Source organism: Anopheles gambiae, chromosome 3 (assembly GCF_943734735.2).
Source record: "Anopheles gambiae chromosome 3, idAnoGambNW_F1_1, whole genome shotgun sequence".
Taxonomy (NCBI): Eukaryota; Metazoa; Arthropoda; class Insecta; order Diptera; family Culicidae; genus Anopheles; species Anopheles gambiae.
In genome coordinates this window covers 71,272,341-71,293,136 of record NC_064602.1, presented here as the reverse complement: position 1 = coordinate 71,293,136, position 20,796 = coordinate 71,272,341, and the positions used below count along the sequence as shown (strand labels likewise).

Here is a 20,796-nt window from a genome sequence, read left to right as displayed (position 1 = left end):
GCTGCAGCACGATGGGGCTCGAACGGCGATGGCTGTGGGCATGTTAAGGATGTTGGAGATGCATATGATGTGGTTCGGTGTTTGGTCCGAAACGATGAAAAATTATGCATTTTATGATAAAAAGATTGTAAAATAATAAATTTGTTCAAAGGTTCAAATAACACAATAGATGATATTATTTTGCGACAATAATTCATCGTACAATAAATTTACTCAATAAATTAAACAAAAAAGACATTGTATAATGATTCCATTTGCTGACCTATTACACACATAATAAGTAATTTGAGGGCTTAACTAGAAGTCCTCACTACACCCGATATAAAATCAATTTTAAATAATTTTAATTTAAAAAAAACGAAAATTTACTTCCTACAAATAATAATAAAAATAAGCCAACAATAAATATCGAAAGCAAAAAAATAAATCACCAAAAATGGGCTTTTCTCCCCGAACGCAAAAAAAAAAAACACTTTACTTCTTATTTTTCCCTCCCGCTGAACGTTTCTACAACTATGCACTCAACTGTAATGCTCACCCTCTACTAGCTCACTCACACACTCGCACCGGCTTTGCCGGCACTGCCGTACCGGTGTGTGCGTGCGAGCCTGCGTACCGGAGCGCAAGGCATCACGCACACCAGCGCACACGTGCGCACCCCTCTCGAGCCAAACGCGCCTTCCGAATGAATCAAATCGATCATTTTACACTGACAAATCGTCATTTTAATCCGGCAGCAGTAACGTGAGTGTAAAAAACAGATTGAAAATAAGCACAAAACGTGTCCGGCGGTGGAAAATTCCATTCCTTCAATGGCTAAAAATCGATAATTCGGCTACACGTTGAGCGGCTACGGGCGGGGGCCCTAGGTGTGTGCGCACGTACGTACGTACACCATCACACCACGTCACACCGTCAGCGCGCTCTCGCGGGCGCGTGTGCGAGTGTGTGCGTGAGAGCGAGAGCACCATCGCCCGCTGCGTGTAGTGGAACGGTGTGCGAAAGCGGGGTAACCGCACCGCACGTTAATATAAAGCGTACGACGGGGCGTTGTTCCAGAGCAAAAAGCAGTACCTTCGATTCCGAGAAGCTCATTTCGTGTGTCTTCGTCGAGCAGAGCAGACGTGTGTCCTCCCTATTTCTGTCCTCAGCAGCCAGAGCGAGCGTGTGTGTGGTGTTTGTCTCAGTGTGAACCTTGCTGTTTGTTCCCCGAATTTAGGTGAACGAACCGTCCCGCGCGCCAAAGTGCACATTTTCTTCGCGAAAGCCTCGATAAAAAACACTTCACCGTCAAAATGAGAGAAATCGTCCACATTCAGGCCGGCCAGTGCGGAAACCAGATTGGAGCTAAGGTAAGTGGCGTGTCTGCCGTGGACGGTGATGAGATGAAAAGTGTGTCTGTGTGTGTGCATGTGTGTGCTAAAATGTCCCGGAAGCGACTGCCGTCGGCCGGGCAGCGCCCTGGGAAGAAGGAGGATGTGAAGAGGGTTTAATTGGCGGCGGAGTGTGTGCGGTGTGTGTGTGTGCTGGTGGGAAAATTGGCCAACTTTTCGATGCCGCGGCTTGTGTGAGAAAAGTTAATGAACTCTACTTCTCGCGGGGCCTTACATTGTGTGGGCACGTGGAAGCAACAGAAAGGACAGATTTTGATGGACAAAATGGTCGCGCACTGTTGGAGGATGATGAGGAGATGTGAGTGAGAGGAGTGTGTGACCCCGTGCGGTGTGTGGACAAGTTCTTTTCTGTATGATGAGCCACTCTGGACCGCTCCGTGCGTGTGTGTGCGTCGGTGAATCGGTGCAAGCGAAAGAGACAGAACATGCATTTCTCCCTTCAAATCGCTCAAAGGTGCTCTATTGTGTGTGTGTCACACCTTTTACAAATTTAGCTAAAAACTAAGTTTTTTTTCCTGGTGTGTGATGAGATCATGCAAATGCAACAAGAGTAAAAGAGAGAGAGGGAGAAATGCGGCACAAGTGTGCCAAACTGCTGACGTTAATGCCGTGGCCGCCTCCGCTGTTTCTCTCGTGTTCCCCAACACCGCCGACCGGCTCTGTGTGTTTCAATCAAACACTTCCGGTTTGCACACCACCACACCACTCCCCCCCCCCCCCCCATTGCGTTTGTTAACCTTTTTGTTTGCTGTTGTTTCTCTGCGGCTGTCTTGTACACCGGAAAGAGCATCGGAGGGCTGGCAGAAGGGAAGAGACAGGAATTGCACGAAAAAAGCACACACACAAACACACCCAGCCTCTACTGCATGTAGTCCAGAGATACAGAAAAAAAAGAGTTGTTAGTCCGCGGCTGGTGTTGGAGCAGCAGAATGAAAGCTGTTGGAAAGCGACGGGGAAAACAGCAGGAGGAGGAGAATCAGGGGGAAAACTCGCAGAAGCGTGTAATTTTCCAACCGTATTCTTCTCCACCGATCAGGCTTCCGATGGCCTGATGGATGAGATGGCGTGTATGTGTGTGCTTCATTCTCGCCCCACAGAGCGAGAGAGCGGCCATTTTGGCAAAAGTGTTCTTTTTGCTGTTTGCTGCCTCCGTTTTACTGTGTTTCTTTCGCCCGGAGAAGACGATGGGGCCTGTTTCTTGGCTGGTGGTTGGCACTTGCAAAGTTGAGGTGTGTGTGCTGAGGCACTCTGAAGAGGCCACCCCAGGACTGGTGGAATTTTTGAGGTGTGATGGGAGAGAGCGTTCAAGGAAGAAGGCGCAGTTGTGAGTGCGCAAGCGTCCCTTTTTTAGAGGGCTGGTTGGACCGATGGAACATGAGGAATCTTTTTTCTTTCATGGAATACATCTCTTATGAAAGAGGAATTAAAATATTTAAAGAATTTCTCTTCGCTGCACACTTAGAAGTAATTTGAATTTGAAGCCGCGCGCTCTCCATTAACGGTTACATTTTTTTCACATAATGCGGACATGAAGGAGAGGCGTATGTTTCATCTATTCATGTGCGCCTTTGAGTGTGTTAGTTGCTGTAGGCTTCCCTGAATATGCTATGAACAAAAAAAGCACAGCGAGGAGAATAGAGGAAGAGGAAGCGAGAACGGGGAACAGAAACCAGCCGCCGCCAGTTCTATGGCCAATAGAAAGAAGGGAATAGAAAGAAGCATTTGTACATGTATGCGTGCTGGGGTGCGTATACCACGGTAGAATCGGTTAAAATTTGAAATTTGAAAAAATGAACAGCGCGTAGCCTAAGCTAGTGGCGCTTTTTTGTGGTTGTGTTGCCAAGGAGAGAGCGAGCGGAGCGATTAGCGATCGTTCCACGTACTTGGAAGCCATTCTCGCATTGCAAGTAGTAACAAAAAAGGCGCATAAAGTAATAAGAAAATTGCCTCATATTGCAACATACACACTCCGCATTTAGAGTCTGATTCGCACTCCCTGGATGAGAAGAAAACAAGAAAAAAATAGCCCCGAAGCATCAAAAACCCGCTTTTGCCAACGCGCCAAGCAAAATAAGAATAAAAGAGATTAATTCAGAATTGCCTCGGCGGATCCCGTTTGTGGGGGATCATTCTTAAAAGATCGAGTCCGGATCGTGGAGCCGGGAATTAGCATTTTAGCATGACTGCGTGTATTGGACGATGAAATGTAAATTGAAGAACCAAGAGAGACGCATTGATGGTCAGCCATGTTTGAACAACATTTCCAGAATAGGTAGGATCAAAATACCTTCTTTTTGGAATGAGGCAAAGCCTCAGCTCTGGCGGCTCTTAGTAACAAATACATGAGTAAACGCGCACACAGACATTTTTACGTCCACTGAAAGTGTGTGCGTACGACAACGGTTGCTCCGATCTCTAATTCCAGCCATCATCGCCGCCACAGAAGGGCTGGTTCGTTTAATAAACCGTCATTTGAAATAACTGCACGCGCTCTCTCTCTAAACCAACCGGCTTTGTGTTACACATTTTGTAAAAAAAAAACAATTACACACATTTCGCCGATAACGCTCTCAACGCCGCTTTGTGTGTACGGTTGTATGAGTGTGTCGATCCTCGTCTGAAAACGCCGTCGGGCCCGTGTGCGCGCACGGCGGCGTACCTTTTTGTCCCCCTCTTTCTGTGTGCGTTTGTACGCAAAAGTTTCCGTTAAATTCAAACCATCAGCACGAGGATGGCGCGTGTGTTTGTGCACAGCAAGCGGCGGCGGCGGCAGATGGTGATACGCTTGTGATCGCCCTGCGCTGCTGTAACTGTCATTTTGGAATATGTTTTGAAGCCTAACGGGCGGCGGGCGTTACATTCGTGACGCAAGGTAACGCTACGGTGTGTTACACCCGTGGCGTCGGTTAAAATTCTACCGAAAATTGCTGTAGAAATGAATATTATACTAAAACTGGGGCTATTTAAGCATAAAATGTGAAAATCAAATTCTCTTTTCAAGAAGCAGCGTAGGAGCGAGGAACAACGTATATCAATGACAGAAGATAAATTCAGATCGTTTTCAGATCAAATTTCACATTGGCTTCCCCTCCCCTAAATGAAGTGAAAAATGCACGATCTTTTCCGTGTTTGCTCTCCCCCTGCACTCCCCATCAATCCCCCCAAACAATTAGCCTTCCTCGTCGAGGAGGGGGGTGTCCGTAAAAATCGCTCCAACGACGATGACGACGGTTGCGCTCCATTCGCAGCTCGTTTTCGGCGGGAGTAACCGTTTTTCCCGTTAAATTTTACGACCAAAGACACAGATATTTTTAATTCCCTCTCGGTTGGGGCAACACACAAGCCAGCGGGGAGGGGAAGAGTGCAATTAAATATTTTCCATTCGAAAATCGATTGCTTTCCGAAGCTAAAATTAGAAGAAGGACAGGAAAGCCAACGACGAGCCAGCCGGGGAGTGGAAAAGAACACTTTCTTCTCTAAATAGAAGGCAAAAGAACACACAGAAGAAGAGGCGCGCAGACCGTGGTGTTCCGTGTTCTCCCCAAATGGTGTCAATTTGTCAAGTATCACCCCGACAGCCAGTCAGCCACAGCATGTTTTCTTCCTTTTATACGTTCCGTGGGGCGGTGAATGTTGATCTTGATCGTGTTGGAAAAGGAAATGCACACACCCAAGGCTTGTGTGTTTTTTTAAATCGAAGACGCGAGACGGCGACCATGTTGGGTGTTAATGGTTTGACGTTGTCAGAGGAAACGTTTTTCCTCCATTTTTTGGGGAAACGGGTCTGTGTGCGCTTCCTCGGCACGACGATGACGCGCCTTGGGTTGTGTTGTTGTGATCATTATGTGTCTTTCCCTGGCTAGGCCAGCCACAGCTCCACCACCATCAAAACCCACAAAACACACCACCACACGCATTCTCTATCGGGGGGTTTGTGTGAAGGTTCTAATTCCATCCAGGCAGCAACAGCACACGCCGAACGCACCTAGAAGGTGTAAACCTTTTTCCCTCGTGTGGTGTATTCTCTCTAATTTTAGCTGCCACGCAGCAGAGGGAAACTCTAATCCGTAATCCGTTTTTGAAGCACGGGGGGCCTCGCTTTTCTTCCCAGTACTGTTTTTCGTAGCACAACGTGTGGCTCTTTTACCTTCTCCCGTTGGTGCACACTTCACTGTGCCTGCTCAACGGGTCTTGGATTTAGGACCGTCTGCTCTATTTCTCATCGAGGTGTGGTGTGTGTATGTGGACAACGACCACCACCACCATCACCGTTAGCCTTCAACTGTCGGCATGATCACGTTTCGAGGCCGCTTTGGTGAACTGTGTGTATTCCTTCTTGTGGAAGAAAAATCGAATCACACCACGTTTTTCACACGCAGCAGCAACCATGCGGTGTGCTGCATTTCGAATTTTGGACCGGGAAACGCACGCCACTGGTGAAGGCGAGTATGGAGCGCGGCTGGCTGGGGTGATGAAAATCGCAATTCGATTAGGCACAAGTTCAAGCACAAATCTAACTGTGAAAATGGTCGAATTGGAGCTGATTTGCTACGCTTTTGAAGCAATGGCAATGGGGGGATCAAGAGAGAGGATTGAATTCCTCCACGAACAGCGATCATTCGAATGAAAATGATTAATGCTCGCTCCCCAGGGAAGCGCAGGGGATTAAGTAAAACCAAGTCCACGCAAAGACACGACCTACCTGGAAGGTAATTCATGATGCGCATTTCAAATCAAACGCGTCTTTGCCAAAGTAACACGCTTTTCTTTTAATGCTTCTTCTTGCACTTTTAGGTATTTTTGCTCCAAGCACACGAAAAGCAGGAGAAAAAGCCGCGCTAGTGTGTGCGGTGCCCTAAATCGGGAAGTCGTCATCTTCGCGCACACTTTTTTTATGCGAACGGTTGCGCAAATCTGCAACTACCAAAACGGGAGCAAAGCAAGGGCGAGACAGAGAGCGCGTGCGTTTCGCTAAATAAAATTTGCACAAATGAAAAGAGGGAACACGCGAGCGAGATTCGCGCAAAAGAAAAGACAGCACGCGCGCGCTTCCGAAATAAAACAAAAAGCCAGAAGAAAAGCAGCGTGCTCAAGATTAGAAGAAGGCCAAATGTGGCATACGAATTACACACGATCGCGGGAGAAATGGGGTAAACCTTAAAGCAGGGTGGTGGCCTTAACATCCAACTACTGCCACCCCACGCCTCCTCCACACTATCATCCCACGGCCGCGGGGGACAATGGAATGTGGCCGTTTTGCTACACGAGCTTGTTTCTTTTTTAAATGGCTTTAGAAGGGTTTGAGGTGCCCAGCCAGAGGAAGCCCACCTTCATACTTCCCTTTTGCGCGCAAGTGGGTTGGGTGTGTGGGCTGCTTTTCTTTAACCGGGAGCAGCCCCACCTCTGGAATGTCGTTTTTCGAAAGGGGGCGCACACGCTGGCGTGGATCCCGTTTTTCCGCGCTTGTAGCAAACGTGTGTGTGTGTGTGGCGCAAAATCCCTGTCCAATTCTCTCTCTCCCAAACCCGTTGGAGGGAAGAGAAAAAGGGGGATGGTGCGCAGGCTAGTTAGCCAGTGAGGCGTGTAGCGATTCCTCATTCCCGACGTGTGCGCAAGAAGAACGCGCAAAGCCGGCAGCACTGCTGCTGCGCCACGTCGTCGTCTTTTCTGGCGTAAAAGCAGCTGCCGCCGCAGCCGCCACGTTTCATTGGCCCCATGTTCGTTCCGTGGACACACACGGGTGGGAAGAACGGTTGATGGAAGGCGCGCGATCCTAAAGGGGGAAATATAACTGTACTTTCTCTCAACTCCCCAACCTGCAGGCGCGCGCGTGGTCTGACATGCTTCTTTCTTTTTGTTCGTTTTGGACGAACGGCGCTCTCAGACTTTACCACTACCATCTTCTCTTAACCCTTTTTTCGTGAGGTGTGTGTGTGTGGTTGGTCTGGTGTGTGCAGTTTGGATCTTCTAGCCGTTCTTCTGCTTCAATGCAACGCAGCAGAGTGAGTCTTTGGACGGGTTGAACAACTTGAACGTCATCGGCATTATGATGATGGGCGACGACTCACAGAGAGGCCCATTCTGAAGAGCTTCAAGACCTGTGTGTGCCTTCGACCCCGGATGTTGGTAATGGGGGGAAGGAGCAGCAAATGTGTAGGTAATGTACAAAACGATCTGTGTTGGTCTGTCCAGCTGTCGTGTGTCTAATTCTGTTCCGCTTGGGGCTTTAGAATGGAATAAGAAAATAGAGAATAAGCAAAGGAGAATTGTGATGATGATGTGAAATTGGAATTCTAGCTCCATGTAGAGTTGTGCTCCTTGGAAATAGATGACCATCTGTGTGTTGACCGTCAACTCCGAAACAGAGCAAACTTTGTTGATGGCGTCTCTTGCAAAGAGAACTCAAATCCGCTTTATCCCGTTTGTCTCGGACCATAATAAAATAGTGTACATGCCCCACGGGATATTGTGACTTCTCTCCACAGAGTGCATGAAAGGCTTTGGAATGTCATGGAGTGTGTTGGTGGTGGTGTGGACTAACCATAATCTCCTCCACCCATTTTGGAATGGACCCCTGGTGTATTGGTGGGGTCCATCAACTTATTTCTCCTTCCCGACACGAGCCTGACCTTTCTGTCATCACTGCGCTTCAGCTGAAAGCTTCAGAGAAAGAGGTTTTCTTGATGATGGTGATGGCTTTCTTCGTATCATCTCTCTAAGCGAACGGGCATCGCTCCTGCACCCAATCTTCACTCTTTATCATTTCCATTTGGTGTGGGAGAATAAAAAGGTCTCCTCTAAAGTTAAGCTAGCGGGAAGTTTTTCCCAACGAGCGAAGAAATATCTGACCCTAACCTTCCACCCTTAGAGAGATCACCTATTTTTCTTCGGCGTCAGTGCTCTGAACCGGGTTTTCCATTTTGATGAACTCGTTTTTGGATGTGCTTTTCCAACCAGCGCTTTTTCTCGTTATCGGGAGGCGGTGATGGGAACCTTCGTTTTTAAATATTCCAATGTCGTGGGTATCTCCCTCAGAGTGTTAGATCTCTCTAATCCACCTCCAAGAGAAGAATAACTCCAAAAAGCCAGGTTATAGATGTGAACTTTCTGGGACATCATCAGAGGAGTTTCTCTTTTCACACTCCGCCGGTACATTAAAACCATTGAAATGTGGCTAAGTAGAGTTTGATTTGGCACGATTTTTACACACACACACACACACACACACACACACACACACACACACACACACACACACACACACACACACACACACACCTCGGGGTACCTTCAAACCAATGTTTTGCTTTTCTGAATTTTCCGTGGGAATGGGAACACAAACATCACACACACCGTTTTGGAAGGTGCTGGTGTAGGTACTTGCCATTCAACAAACACCTTTTTCGTGCGGCACCAGCAGCAGTGTGGCGTGGTGTGGTGTCCCATGACGCTTCGTTTACCTTCTCTTTTCGGTGTTTCTGATGTTGGATCCGCGGGCGTCTTTTTCCTGGGACTTTTGCTTGAGTAAGCGATCAAAATAGAGCAACAAGCGTGCACAGTTTTAACGGCTTTTTTTCTAAACATTTGCTCTTTTTTTCCCTTGAAGGGAGGGGGAAGCACCTGCGACGACCCTTAAAATTTTGTAGAAAAGCATTTTCTGAAATGTGTACAGACGTCATTGCATTACAAATAACCTCATCTTAGTTTTTTCCTATTAGAGTGAAAGCGAGCAAGAATCCCAATTGGAAAATCCCCGAAAATCACGTTGTAGACCAATAATACGTCATCAACTTGCGTCAAACAAATTGTGTGGATGAGATGTCCCCTACAGACGCGATATAAATTGCTGCAATATTTTTTCACTTTGGTCTTCTCTGCGGAATACACGAAAAATAACTCAAATTATATCGTCGACAAGAAGAATCATTTCATCGTCTGTCTGCAAATGCCATGCCGGCTCGGGATTGTGTGTGTGCGTTACACCTTCGTAGTGCGCATGTTTTACCGGCTTTTTGCACGAGGGGCCAGTGCACGGCATGTGCGCATGTGCTCTGAAATCGCCTTTTCGCGTTTAAGAAAGGGTTTGATTCATATGCTCACACACGTGATATTATATCGGGGTGCACAAAACGGTTGGGGAATGATGATGATGATGATGATGGCCAAGAAGAGCATGCTTGAATCTTCAACATGTCCGGGACTGGTTTGTCTGCCATTGAACCTCTCCTCTCCTTCTCCATCTCTTCGGTTAATCCAAGTTGTCTGCGAAATGTTGCAAAATTACTCACAAAGCGTGTTATACAAGTCTGAGTGCTGAATAGCAGCAGTTATCGAAGCGGCACAGAAAAAAAAGAAGAGAAGATGCAAAAATCCACAACAGGAAACACACTCCTTGCGAGGTATGGGACGAGGGGATGAAAAAGGCAGGATGAATATTGCTTTTTAAATAAACCGATTATCTCACTCAACGAAGCATGAGCCCTTGGCCGCTGTGGCGTGCTCCTCTGTGGTTAGTGGAATTCTTTCTTATGTTCAATAATCTTTCCCTCCTTGCCCCATTTGTGCTGTGGTGTTGGTGGCCCTTGATGTAAGAAAAAGCCAATATTTATTGGATGGAAGAGGCCCCTTTCTCCTTGGCAACAGTGTGCGGAAAAAAATGAAGAATGCAAGTGCAGCAAAACGGAAGAGGAGGGAACGTCTTGGAATTCGCAACTGATGATTGAGATTTTCAGGCACACTCAAGTAGCGTGTAGTGATGGGTAAATACAATTTTTTTCCGGAGTCGGATTGATCCGACTCCGGCATCCCTCGGAGTCGGACTCGGAGTTGCTCCGGAGTGTTTAGCGGGGGGGGGGGGGGGGGGGGGGGTGTGCGTACGGGAAAACCCTCGGACTCATCGACTCCGAGTCCGGATCACTCCGGATTACTCCGGATTACTCCGGATTACTCCGGATTACTCCGGATTACTCCGGATCAGTCCGGATTACTCCGGATCACTCCGGATCACTCCGGATCACTCCGGATCACTCCGGATCACTCCGGATCCGGAATGACTGTCCATTATCGTTTAGACAATTCTTGATGAGTTCATTGACTTTCAAGTCGTACATCTAATATGTACGAAAACTGATCCGGACTGACCCGGAGTGATCCGGACTGATCCGGAGTGATCAGGACTGATCCGGAGTGAACCGGAGTGATCTGGAGTGATCCGGAGTTATCCAGAGTGATCCGGAGTGATCCGGAGTAATCCGGAGTGATCCGGACTGATCCGGACTGATCCGGACTGATCCGGACTGATCCGGACTGATCCGGACTGATCCGGAGTAATCCGGAGTGATCCGGAGTAATCCGGAGTGATCCGGAGTAATCCGGAGTGATCCGGAGTAATCCGGAGTGATCCGGAGTAATCCGGAGTGATCCGGAGTAATCCGGAGTGATCCGGACTGATCCGGACTGATCCGGAGTCGAATCCAGTTATGATCCGGAGCCGGAGTCATATTTTGCGCACCGGAGTCGGAGTTGATCCATGACTCCGCTCTGGATTACCCATCACTAGTAGCGTATGATTGGGTATGCAAAATTCAATTGTGAAGAGAGTGTACTTGTACGTGGGTAAAGATGATTGAAATATTCAACATAAATCTCTCATGGTAAGAGTGAGAAGGAAGGAGATTACACTGCTAAATGATTATTCCCCCGCAACGGATGCATTAATTCCCTTTTTTTACAGCTTCTCTATAATCTTTTATTTTATAAATTGCGCACACACACAGAGAAAGGCACAGTCAGCGTATGTGGCTGTTCCGCCTATCAATTATTTGAAGAAATCACGTCATGGATGAATGATCTACTCTCCTCCTCTCTGTGAGGTGAAAGTAAATCAAAAGCACCACCACGAAGACGACAAACAACATGGGGGGATGGATCGAGATCGAAAAAGGCGTGCAATTCATCGTTGTCATCGCATTTCAGCTTTTGGCATAAATCGATGATGGGGATGGGGAAGACATGTACAACATACATAACATGTCTCTTGTTTCCCGCTTCGCCCAATTGAACTATTGAAAACGCTGTCCCGAAAGATGGCGAAAAAGATATCCAAGAAGTTGTGTGTATTCCTTACAAGGGAGAAAGTTTTACCAAAGTCTTAAAACAAGCGGCAGCATATGGATAAGGAAACTGGTTCGAATATTATTTTTCAGCGGTGGAAGTCGGCACACATCGAACGCGATCAGTTGACATATTGAAGCTGTCATGTTTTGTATGTATGAATACGCGTTGTTGGCGACTGTGTAACACACATGTATTTTACTGCTTTTTATTGTCCAAAACAGTGTGTCTCGTTGCGTTGCCATAGCAGGGTGTGTCCCTTTTACTTTATGGTGAAACATGTAATAAGGGTTAAATGAAGAAGGGAAGCCGTGTTCATGAATCACATTTGTGTATGCTCAGCAAACAAATATTTCTATTATTATTGATCCAACACAACAACACTCGTGTCTTCACCATAATGTTGTGAGTCATCATTATTCAACCTTTCGAAGGCGACCAACAACAGGAAGAAGCAATTGAATATTCCTAATTTTGTTGTGCCCGATGTGTGATAATGGTCAAAACGTCTTTTCTTCATATTTGTTATGCTTTCTATTGCTTCCCTTAAATGAGCTCTCTATCCCCTTAATATGGGTTTCTTCCCGAATAGGGGGGCTCAAGTCGAAGAAGACATCGTCTCAACATAGTATAGAACAAATTGATTCCTATTCCTTTTTTGTCTTTTGAACACTTCACTCTTTTCAGCATAAAAGAGGGAGGATGAGAACGGATTATGGAAAATTATTGAGGCGTGCATGGAAAATAAAAGAGACCTCACAAAAAACCAGAAGAACTATTATAGATCCCGATTAACCCCTTTGGAACACCACGACGATACATTGAGGGAGTGTTGGCCTCAGTTCACCGACAGCGAACGGTCGTTGCTGTTTGACTTAGATTAGAACAAGTTCCCAGTAAGACACAGCACCACACCACACACCTCTTTGATGTATGTGTGTGCATGAAGCGCATCGGCGTTGCCATGTTACATCCGCTGCTCGAAAAAAACCAATGGACAAGCTATGAATTATGAACCTTCATGCTGTACAATCTTCTTAACAACACACGTCTCGCTTCTGTCGGTTTGTTTGTTCTTTTTATAATGTTTTATGTGTGGCTGATATGGTATTAACAACCACCTCACCTCCAGAGGATTAATTGGGCTTTCGTAACTGTTGTTCGATTTATGGCGGTGAGTAATGCCATATAAAAAAATCAAATAAGAAACCCAAAAAAAAAAAAAAGTTTCCAATTTAGCCTTTTCCTCTAACGGGAGGTTGTTCCAACGCGCGCACGATGTCACGCTTGTTTGATTCTTTCCTGTGTTTGAGATCTACGGAAACGATATTTCACCTGGAAGAAGTAATCGGCGTGGCAGCCTTACCGTCTCAAATCGTTGCAGCTCCGTGCACTGTAAAGAGAAAGGTGTGCGTGTGTGTGTGTTCCTCTAATTCTCTCCTTACCTCTTTTGCTCTTAATTAGATCCGTTTCCGGTTTGCCCTTTGGGTGGCGCAAAGTGGCGGGCAGCATCAATAATTTCTTTTCTCAATTATATATACACAGCACACACACATAATGTTGAGTTCTCCCCTCGAAGACATGAGTTGGCAATTAGAGAAAGAATTTCCGCTGGACCATGTGTCTCCTCATACCACGTGTGATGTGTGGTGTGGGGCCTTAGGTGCAACTAACGAGTGAAATGGCTTTTTTCGATCAAATATTTCTTTGAAAAAGGAGATTGTTTGGGAAAAGTAAATAAAATAAAAATGATGCACCACCAAGCCCATTTTGAAGGGCGGCGAAAATTCCGAAAGTTTCGTTCCAAGAGAGGAGAGGATAAGCTGCAATAAGAAGCGATTATTAGCTAATTGCCTTGATTGGTGCCTCGTGCATCCGACAAGTGAGGCGTGTGTGCGTTGTTTGAAGCATTTGAAATTCCAATTTAATGGGAAGTGCATTTTCTTCTCCTTCTCCTATATTCCTCCGCCCAATCCTATATCAGATGGGGGAGAGGGCCCGCGGCCAGCGCACGGTCAATTGGAGAGGAAGATTTGTTTCTTCTGTTCGTGTGTGTGCCACACGCGTGCACTCGAGGAGCGGCACAAGTGCGCAGCAGATGAGGAGAAATAGATGGTTTGGGGGATGTGCAATCAAATCTAGTTGGAAAATTATTAGTGTGTTTAACCCTTAATTGATTCCGAAAGTGGCGTCGAAGTGTGTAGAGGGAGAACTCCTTCATCCGTATCTGGTGTTGTGGGGAGCAGCGCTTGTTGAAAACTATTTTTGAGCGATAAATGCAACCCTGGCCGCTGGCCACCAAAACTCCATAACGAGAGAGGGGTCACGGGAAGAGGAAAATACCTCCTCTCGTAGTTGTCAGCATTCCATCTCCTTTCCGTTCCGTGATGGACGGGGGGAAATGATGACGTCTTTCCTTTTGGAAATGCAATCGGCTTTTATGCGTCCGCCCGATGACTTTCACCCTAGAGCAAAGAGAGAGAGAGGGGCTGCGACGTGAGGTGGTAGTGGTTGATGATAAACATAGACCTCTTTTCTCTGCTCGGCAGTTAATTTGACACGAAACGGGCCAAGTGGTGTATGATGACGTTAGCATGCCGGCGCGGGGTCAGGTGACCGATTGTGTGGGAAATGGAAAGCATAATCTTCTTCCTCAGCAGAAACTGAAGTTTGCATTTCAGATTTGAGGAAGGGATCTCCTTTTTCTCGCTCTCAATAATGGCCGCGCATATGTGTATGTGCGCACACAGAGCAAAAGATTGCATCAAGGAGAAAGGGAAGGGCTTGTTCGTATGCATTTTCTGAAATGCTCCCGACACACGGGAAATGGGTAAAGTGACAGGTGCACACGGTATCTTCATCTTGATGAGGCCCCGATACACCTATCTATGCCACTCTTTTAAGCACTGTTTTGGGTTGGGCTTTTCGGATGTCAGTGATGTATGAGGGGACACCCTTCCCAAGTAAATAAGTGTTTTTCACCTAGTCACACACTTCCCGCGTGCCATAAATTTATTCCGAAAGGAAATTGTGGAGGGGGTTTTTTTGTGTAAATATGCGTCCCACCATGACCACATTGTTGTGTTGTTGTGGTGAATGACTCAAAAAATTGGAAAGCCCCTCAAGTGTGCGACGAACCTCCCAAAGCAAGCGAGAAAAGAAGGAAAAAGAACGTCGGTGCATGATTTTGGTGTATTCATTGGAATTTCTTCCATTTTTCGTCTTCGCTGTAGCAATTGCCGAAAAAAAAACGCATAATTGAGCGACATTTATCATCATCATCACAGTGAATGAGGAGAAATCCAATGAAAATCACATCCAACTTAATTCCGAAAGTGACAAATTCGTCGGAGAGAGGGAAGAGGCAGTCTTTGGTCACTATCTGTTGATATTGATCGAGCGAAGTGATGACGACGATATCTTCCAATTAATCAAAACTCAGTCCTTCTCACCCACTTTCGCTCTTGGAAGAGACAACCTTTGAGTTGCTTTTCTTTCTTTCAAATGACATTTCTCGTTGTCGCCAACTTCCATTTGCACCAACAATGTGCGACTATCTTATAATTAAGTAGACGAACTAACTAGAGTCGCGTTATCTGAAGTTACCGTTAACGATAAACCAGGCATGCACATGCATCAAAAACTGATCCCTCTGCTGCTGCTGCTGCCGCCTCCTAACCTTTGCTAATTTTGTTGCCGTGGTGTGAAAAGGCCTGCAAAATCTACCTTAAAAAAAAGCGCACCTTATCGCGCGCGCCCTCACTTTGGTTGTGTGGCTGTCGTTCGTGTGTTTATTTTTGTGATTTACGAGAGAGAACCTGCTCAGCCTGTTCGTGTGAACGTGTACAACCACTGGAGTACATCATCGCCTTATCAAGGTGTTGGACGTTGTTTTTGCTGCTTAAAATTCTCTTTTCATTATCGGCAGCAGAATGTGGAAAAGTTAGGGTTTTGATAATAAGTAAACGAGAAACACGCGTAGAAGGCAACGGTTGTCACACTTGAGCATGTAATTTACGCTCAACGTTTGCTTCGTTAAGGCTAATTTAAATATAAAAATACGCTCAGCGTGTACAGTTTATCAAGATTTGTAACTTAAACCACATAAAAATCATTGCAAAATACATTCAACCATCATTTAAATACACACGGGTGGAGGCTCGTGGTGTAACAGCGAGAATATCAAGTAAGAAACTGTGGTGACATCACACACAGTCGTTATTATTCTCCTTAATTGCGTGCGCATTGCGTTGTCGCGTAATATGCTAAGCGGCGGGTGGGGGTGGACGTGGGACACTAGACCCCGGCACATGACAATCTCTCTCAATCATTTCTATTTTATTGCTGTGCTTAGGTCGTCATGCCTTCAGAGGGTCATCTTTTTGCCTCAGCGACTGTTCTTGATCACTACATTGTCGCAGAGCCTCTACTAGAGCTTGTGATTGTATGTGTGTTGGTCGGGCCTTTTTTTTGGTTGGTGTGTTCTAGATTTTGCTGGCACACAAATAAACAGTTCAGTATTTTTTTTTTTTTATGAAGAGGAGAGGGTGGTGCAATGTTGTCATATTGATAACGATCACCGACAACTCTCCCCACACCCGCCCGCGTTTTTCTGTTGTCAGTCTGACGCGTATGCACATTCCATTTGCGCTCGCCTCAAACGCACAATTGAGTTGACAAGCGGGCGTGGTGTGGTAGTAGGACCGGTTGTGTCGTAAACGGGAGGAGGAGAGGAGGAGGGGTCTGCTAAATTATCGCGTTCCGTAGATGACATCATCGCGAGAAAGAAGGCACTGTGGTGGTAGATCGGATCCACCTCTCCATCCACACTCTTCTCCAGACGAGTAAAATCATCATCATAAAGGGAAGTCTGTCTGTGTATATTGGCTCGTTAGAATGCCGTGATGCGAGGTAAAAATGTGCGATAATGTTGGGAAAGTGAGTAAAGTGGGATTTGGAGAGGCAAAAACAACGCACAAAATAACCATGACATAAACTTAATTTTTTCTATCAAAGTATATGAGTCAAATCTGTGTTGAGCGTGTGTGGTTGCTCACTCCACTCGAAGCTCGGAAGTTGCTTCTCCAAAAACGGCAAACAGTCGAGTCTCGCGCCACACTTCTGCACCAAACGCCACGTCAGCGCTCGTTTTTTTGTTGTATTTGTTTGTGTGTTATATGCAAATTTTGGACTAACGTAGTATGGTGAGAGACGCTGGGGCGTTTTGCCTGAGTGCGCGCCGGAGAATGAGTTTGTGTGTGTGTGTGGTGTGCGCTTTTACGGTGGGAACACATTTTTTCTCCATTTATGGACATCCGACCGACCGAGACGCCTCTCGCCTCTCGTGCCTCTGTGTGCCAACACACCATCCCTCTGTTGGGGTCTTTTTGCAGGCGAATATCTCGCAACATTTGAAAGCCTCGCTCATTGTGCCATAAAAAAGATAGCAAAGAGGGGGCGAGGATAAGGGCGAAAAATAAATTTAAAAAATTGTACCCAAATTCTTATATTTACTTTTTAAAAAGACCTCCGCCCTCCAAAAACGCAGTGGTGGTACGAGGTTAAAATGTGGAGCGGGCTTTTGGTCATAAATAAATAAAATATAGTGCCTTTTTTCTGCTCTATTCAGACAATTTCAATGTTATGAGAACGGAATAATATACTCCAACTTTTTAAATAAAAAAAGGCACACATATCCGATTCGGAGTTCCTCCAAATGTCGAAAAAGTTGCTTACCACCGCAGCTGTTGTATTTCCCAACGGCTCCTCGCTTGTGTGAGGTCTTCCTGTTGTTTTGTGACCGTCGTTTTTTTGCTTTTGAAAGGAAATAGCATAATCTTGAAGTACACATAAAAAAGAAGGAAAGCAGCAAAGAGTCCGTATAATTTGCTACCATGGTGAGCGCAGGCGAACCAGTTGCCACAACAGACGTGCGACGGACGACCCTCTTCCGTCTGTATAGAGGGAAAAAACCCCGCACAACCCTCTGGTATTTATTGTTAAGTAAGGGGTGTTGTATTTCTTTCGATATTTATCAGAAGACCCATTCTTGAATTGAGGCTATCTTGTTACAGCACACAAACCTTCGGTGGGAGTCAGTAACACATGGCGAAAGAGAGAGAGAAGTGGGAGGTCGTCTTCGTATCACCCCTTTCCTTTTCCGATCGAATGTTTTATGATTCTATCATTCCTTGCCTTTTTGTATCGCAGAAAGAGGGAGGACGTCTCGCGTGGTATTGTGGTCACTAATGGGCACTTAATACGGTCATTACTTGGAGAGAGGGTAGTTGGTGAGGTGTCTAAATCGCCTTAAGTTGAATAAAGGACCCAAAGGTGAATACTCTTTGCACACGACACGCAGGGGTCTTTTTCCAGTTAGCCTTAATTAGCTTTTTCTAATAGCAAATCCAATGTGCTAGATTCTTACTGGTAGCTATAGGAATCACAGACCCCGAGAAAGGGTTGGAAAAACGATTGCCAAGAGTTAATTTTTTCCCTCTCCACACGCACGCTTGAATTAAGAACCTTGCGACAGAATGTCGCTGTTCGAAAATGGTCAGTGAAAAAGTCCTCGAGACACACGATGACTCACCCTCAATTTGTGACCACCTTTGGTGGTGGTGGAGTAGGGGGGACCTCAGGGAAGGATGGAAATGGGGAAAGTTCATCGTCCTGAATCTCTTCCAACAACCCCCCTTCATGGCCACCATACATTCGGTGCGTGGTAAAACGCGTCCTTTTTCTCTGGTGGAGCATGCGCCATTTAGAAGTTCTCTCCAAAATCGCCGTCCTGTGCTCTCTGTGACGTGTACCGGGTTCGATTTGAATCTCAGATTGGGCCCCAAAATGCGCTACTTCAACTTGGAGAGAAGAGCGAAACACAGAAAAAGAGAGAATATTGATCCAACCTTCGTGCACGACGCCACACGGTACACTCTGCTTTACGTCCTACTTTTGGTGATTTGATTACCTACCACACGGACACAAACACATACAAAAGGACATTGGAAGGCTTTTTACATGCTCCTCTGTACCTCCAATGTTGACCACTTCCTGCGATTGGCCACTGTCGCCACAAGCAACAGTCTCGCCGTCTCCGTCACGCGCCATTGGATGATGAAATATTCACCAGACGACGGGTGGAAAGGACGCGTTTTTGGGGCTATTATGTTTCAACGAATTTTAATACTTTTGCCCTCGATGAACACAAAGAACCAACGTCCTTTTAACCACATGGTGACCGCCCGAAAGAGGGAAAATATGCCAGAGAAGAGCGGAAATCAATTACTATCCCTGGTGCATGAGGTACATAATAAATCAAGAGGGATTGAGGGGTTGTATACTTCCGGATACATAATGGCGTGACTCATCCTGTCGCTGAAGTTGTCCTGACGAACGTGTGTGTCGTAAGCGTGTAACATTGGATGAGTCATCGGGCGAAAGAGGCATTACAGTCGCCTATCTTATTACCTTCACTCCTCCTTCTTCGACATTTCCATGAGCAAAAGTACTGCTACCATTTCCAAACTCTTCAAATGTGTCCCAATTATTAACCTATCTTCTTCCCTTTCTTTGCGTCTCTTTCTCTCTGCACAGTTCTGGGAAATTATCTCCGATGAGCACGGTATCGATGCGACCGGTGGATACCACGGCGACTCAGATCTGCAGCTAGAGCGCATCAACGTGTACTACAATGAGGCGTCCGGTGGCAAGTACGTGCCGCGTGCCGTGCTGGTCGATCTCGAGCCCGGTACCATGGACTCGGTCCGCTCCGGCCCATTCGGACAGATCTTCCGCCCGGACAACTTCGTGTTCGGACAGTCGGGCGCCGGTAACAACTGGGCCAAGGGCCACTACACCGAGGGTGCCGAGCTGGTCGACTCCGTGCTCGACGTGGTGCGCAAGGAGGCCGAATCCTGCGACTGTCTGCAGGGCTTCCAGCTGACCCACTCGCTCGGTGGCGGTACCGGCTCCGGCATGGGCACGCTGCTGATCTCGAAAATCCGCGAGGAGTACCCGGACCGCATCATGAACACATACTCGGTCGTGCCGTCGCCGAAGGTGTCGGACACCGTGGTCGAACCGTACAACGCTACCCTCTCCGTGCACCAGCTGGTCGAAAACACCGACGAGACGTACTGTATCGACAATGAAGCTCTCTACGACATCTGCTTCCGCACGCTGAAGCTGACCACACCGACGTACGGCGATCTGAACCATCTCGTCTCGCTGACGATGTCCGGCGTCACCACCTGCCTGCGGTTCCCGGGTCAGCTGAACGCCGATCTGCGCAAGCTGGCGGTCAACATGGTGCCGTTCCCGCGTCTCCACTTCTTCATGCCCGGTTTCGCGCCGCTGACGTCGCGCGGCTCGCAACAGTACCGCGCGCTGACCGTGCCGGAGCTGACGCAACAGATGTTCGATGCGAAGAACATGATGGCGGCCTGTGATCCACGACACGGTCGCTACCTGACGGTGGCAGCCGTGTTCCGCGGCCGCATGTCGATGAAGGAGGTGGACGAGCAGATGCTGAACATCCAGAACAAGAACAGCAGCTACTTCGTCGAGTGGATCCCGAACAACGTCAAGACCGCCGTCTGTGATATTCCGCCGCGAGGACTGAAGATGTCGGCCACCTTCATCGGCAACTCGACCGCCATCCAGGAGCTGTTCAAGCGCATCTCGGAGCAGTTCACCGCTATGTTCCGCCGCAAGGCTTTCTTGCATTGGTACACCGGCGAGGGTATGGATGAGATGGAGTTCACCGAGGCGGAGAGCAACATGAACGATCTGGTGTCGGAGTACCAGCAGTACCAGGAGGCGACCGCCGACGAGGACGCCGAGTTCGACGAGGAGCAGGAGGCTGAGGTTGACGAGAACTAAGCAGCTTTTGGTGTCTTGGGTGTATCGTTTTGCGTGCGCGCCGCCGCGAGCCCTGTGAAAGTCATCACCATCCCCCACAGCAGCAGCAGCAGCAGCAGCAACAGCCCCTGCGCCTCCCTCTCCCCGGAACCACTCGCCTTCTTCCACTGTCCCATTCATTCATCAAAACCAGCGCGACAACACTCCCTCGTTCTTCTATACAACTGTCACTTGTTGTGTGTGTGTCCCTCCCTCCTGCTTTGTTCTCTGTACGCAAGCAGCAGCATAAAAATGGAGGACAGAAAGCTGCAACGGTTTTCAAAAAGCAACAAAAAACGCACTTCCTTCCCGGAGACAGAGAAACAAATATAGGCGCTTTTTTGTGGGCCGTGTTGGTTCCACTGAAAAAAACAAAACCTAATTGTCC

General features: G+C 47.2%; 1 protein-coding gene across 1 annotated transcript; it reads left to right on the top strand.

Moving 5' to 3' along the window:
* The first annotated feature begins 990 nt into the window (after positions 1-990).
* On the top strand, positions 991-20,785 carry LOC1271023 (tubulin beta-1 chain). Its single transcript, XM_309765.5, has 2 exons — positions 991-1,352; positions 19,104-20,785. The coding sequence occupies exons 1-2, from the start codon at positions 1,296-1,298 to the stop codon at positions 20,388-20,390; spliced, it is 1,344 nt and encodes a 447-aa protein (XP_309765.4). The 5' UTR covers positions 991-1,295; the 3' UTR covers positions 20,391-20,785.
* The last annotated feature ends 11 nt before the right edge of the window (positions 20,786-20,796 follow it).

What these genes read in the sequence shown, in the direction of transcription:
- LOC1271023 (XM_309765.5), top strand. Translation starts at nt 1,296, where the DNA reads ATGAGAGAAATCGTCCACATTCAGGCCGGCCAGTGCGGAAACCAGATT. An exon ending in GAAACCAGATTGGAGCTAAG is followed by an intron (nt 1,353 to 19,103) that starts GTAAGTGGCGTG and finishes CTCTCTGCACAG; the next exon opens with TTCTGGGAAATTATCTCCGA.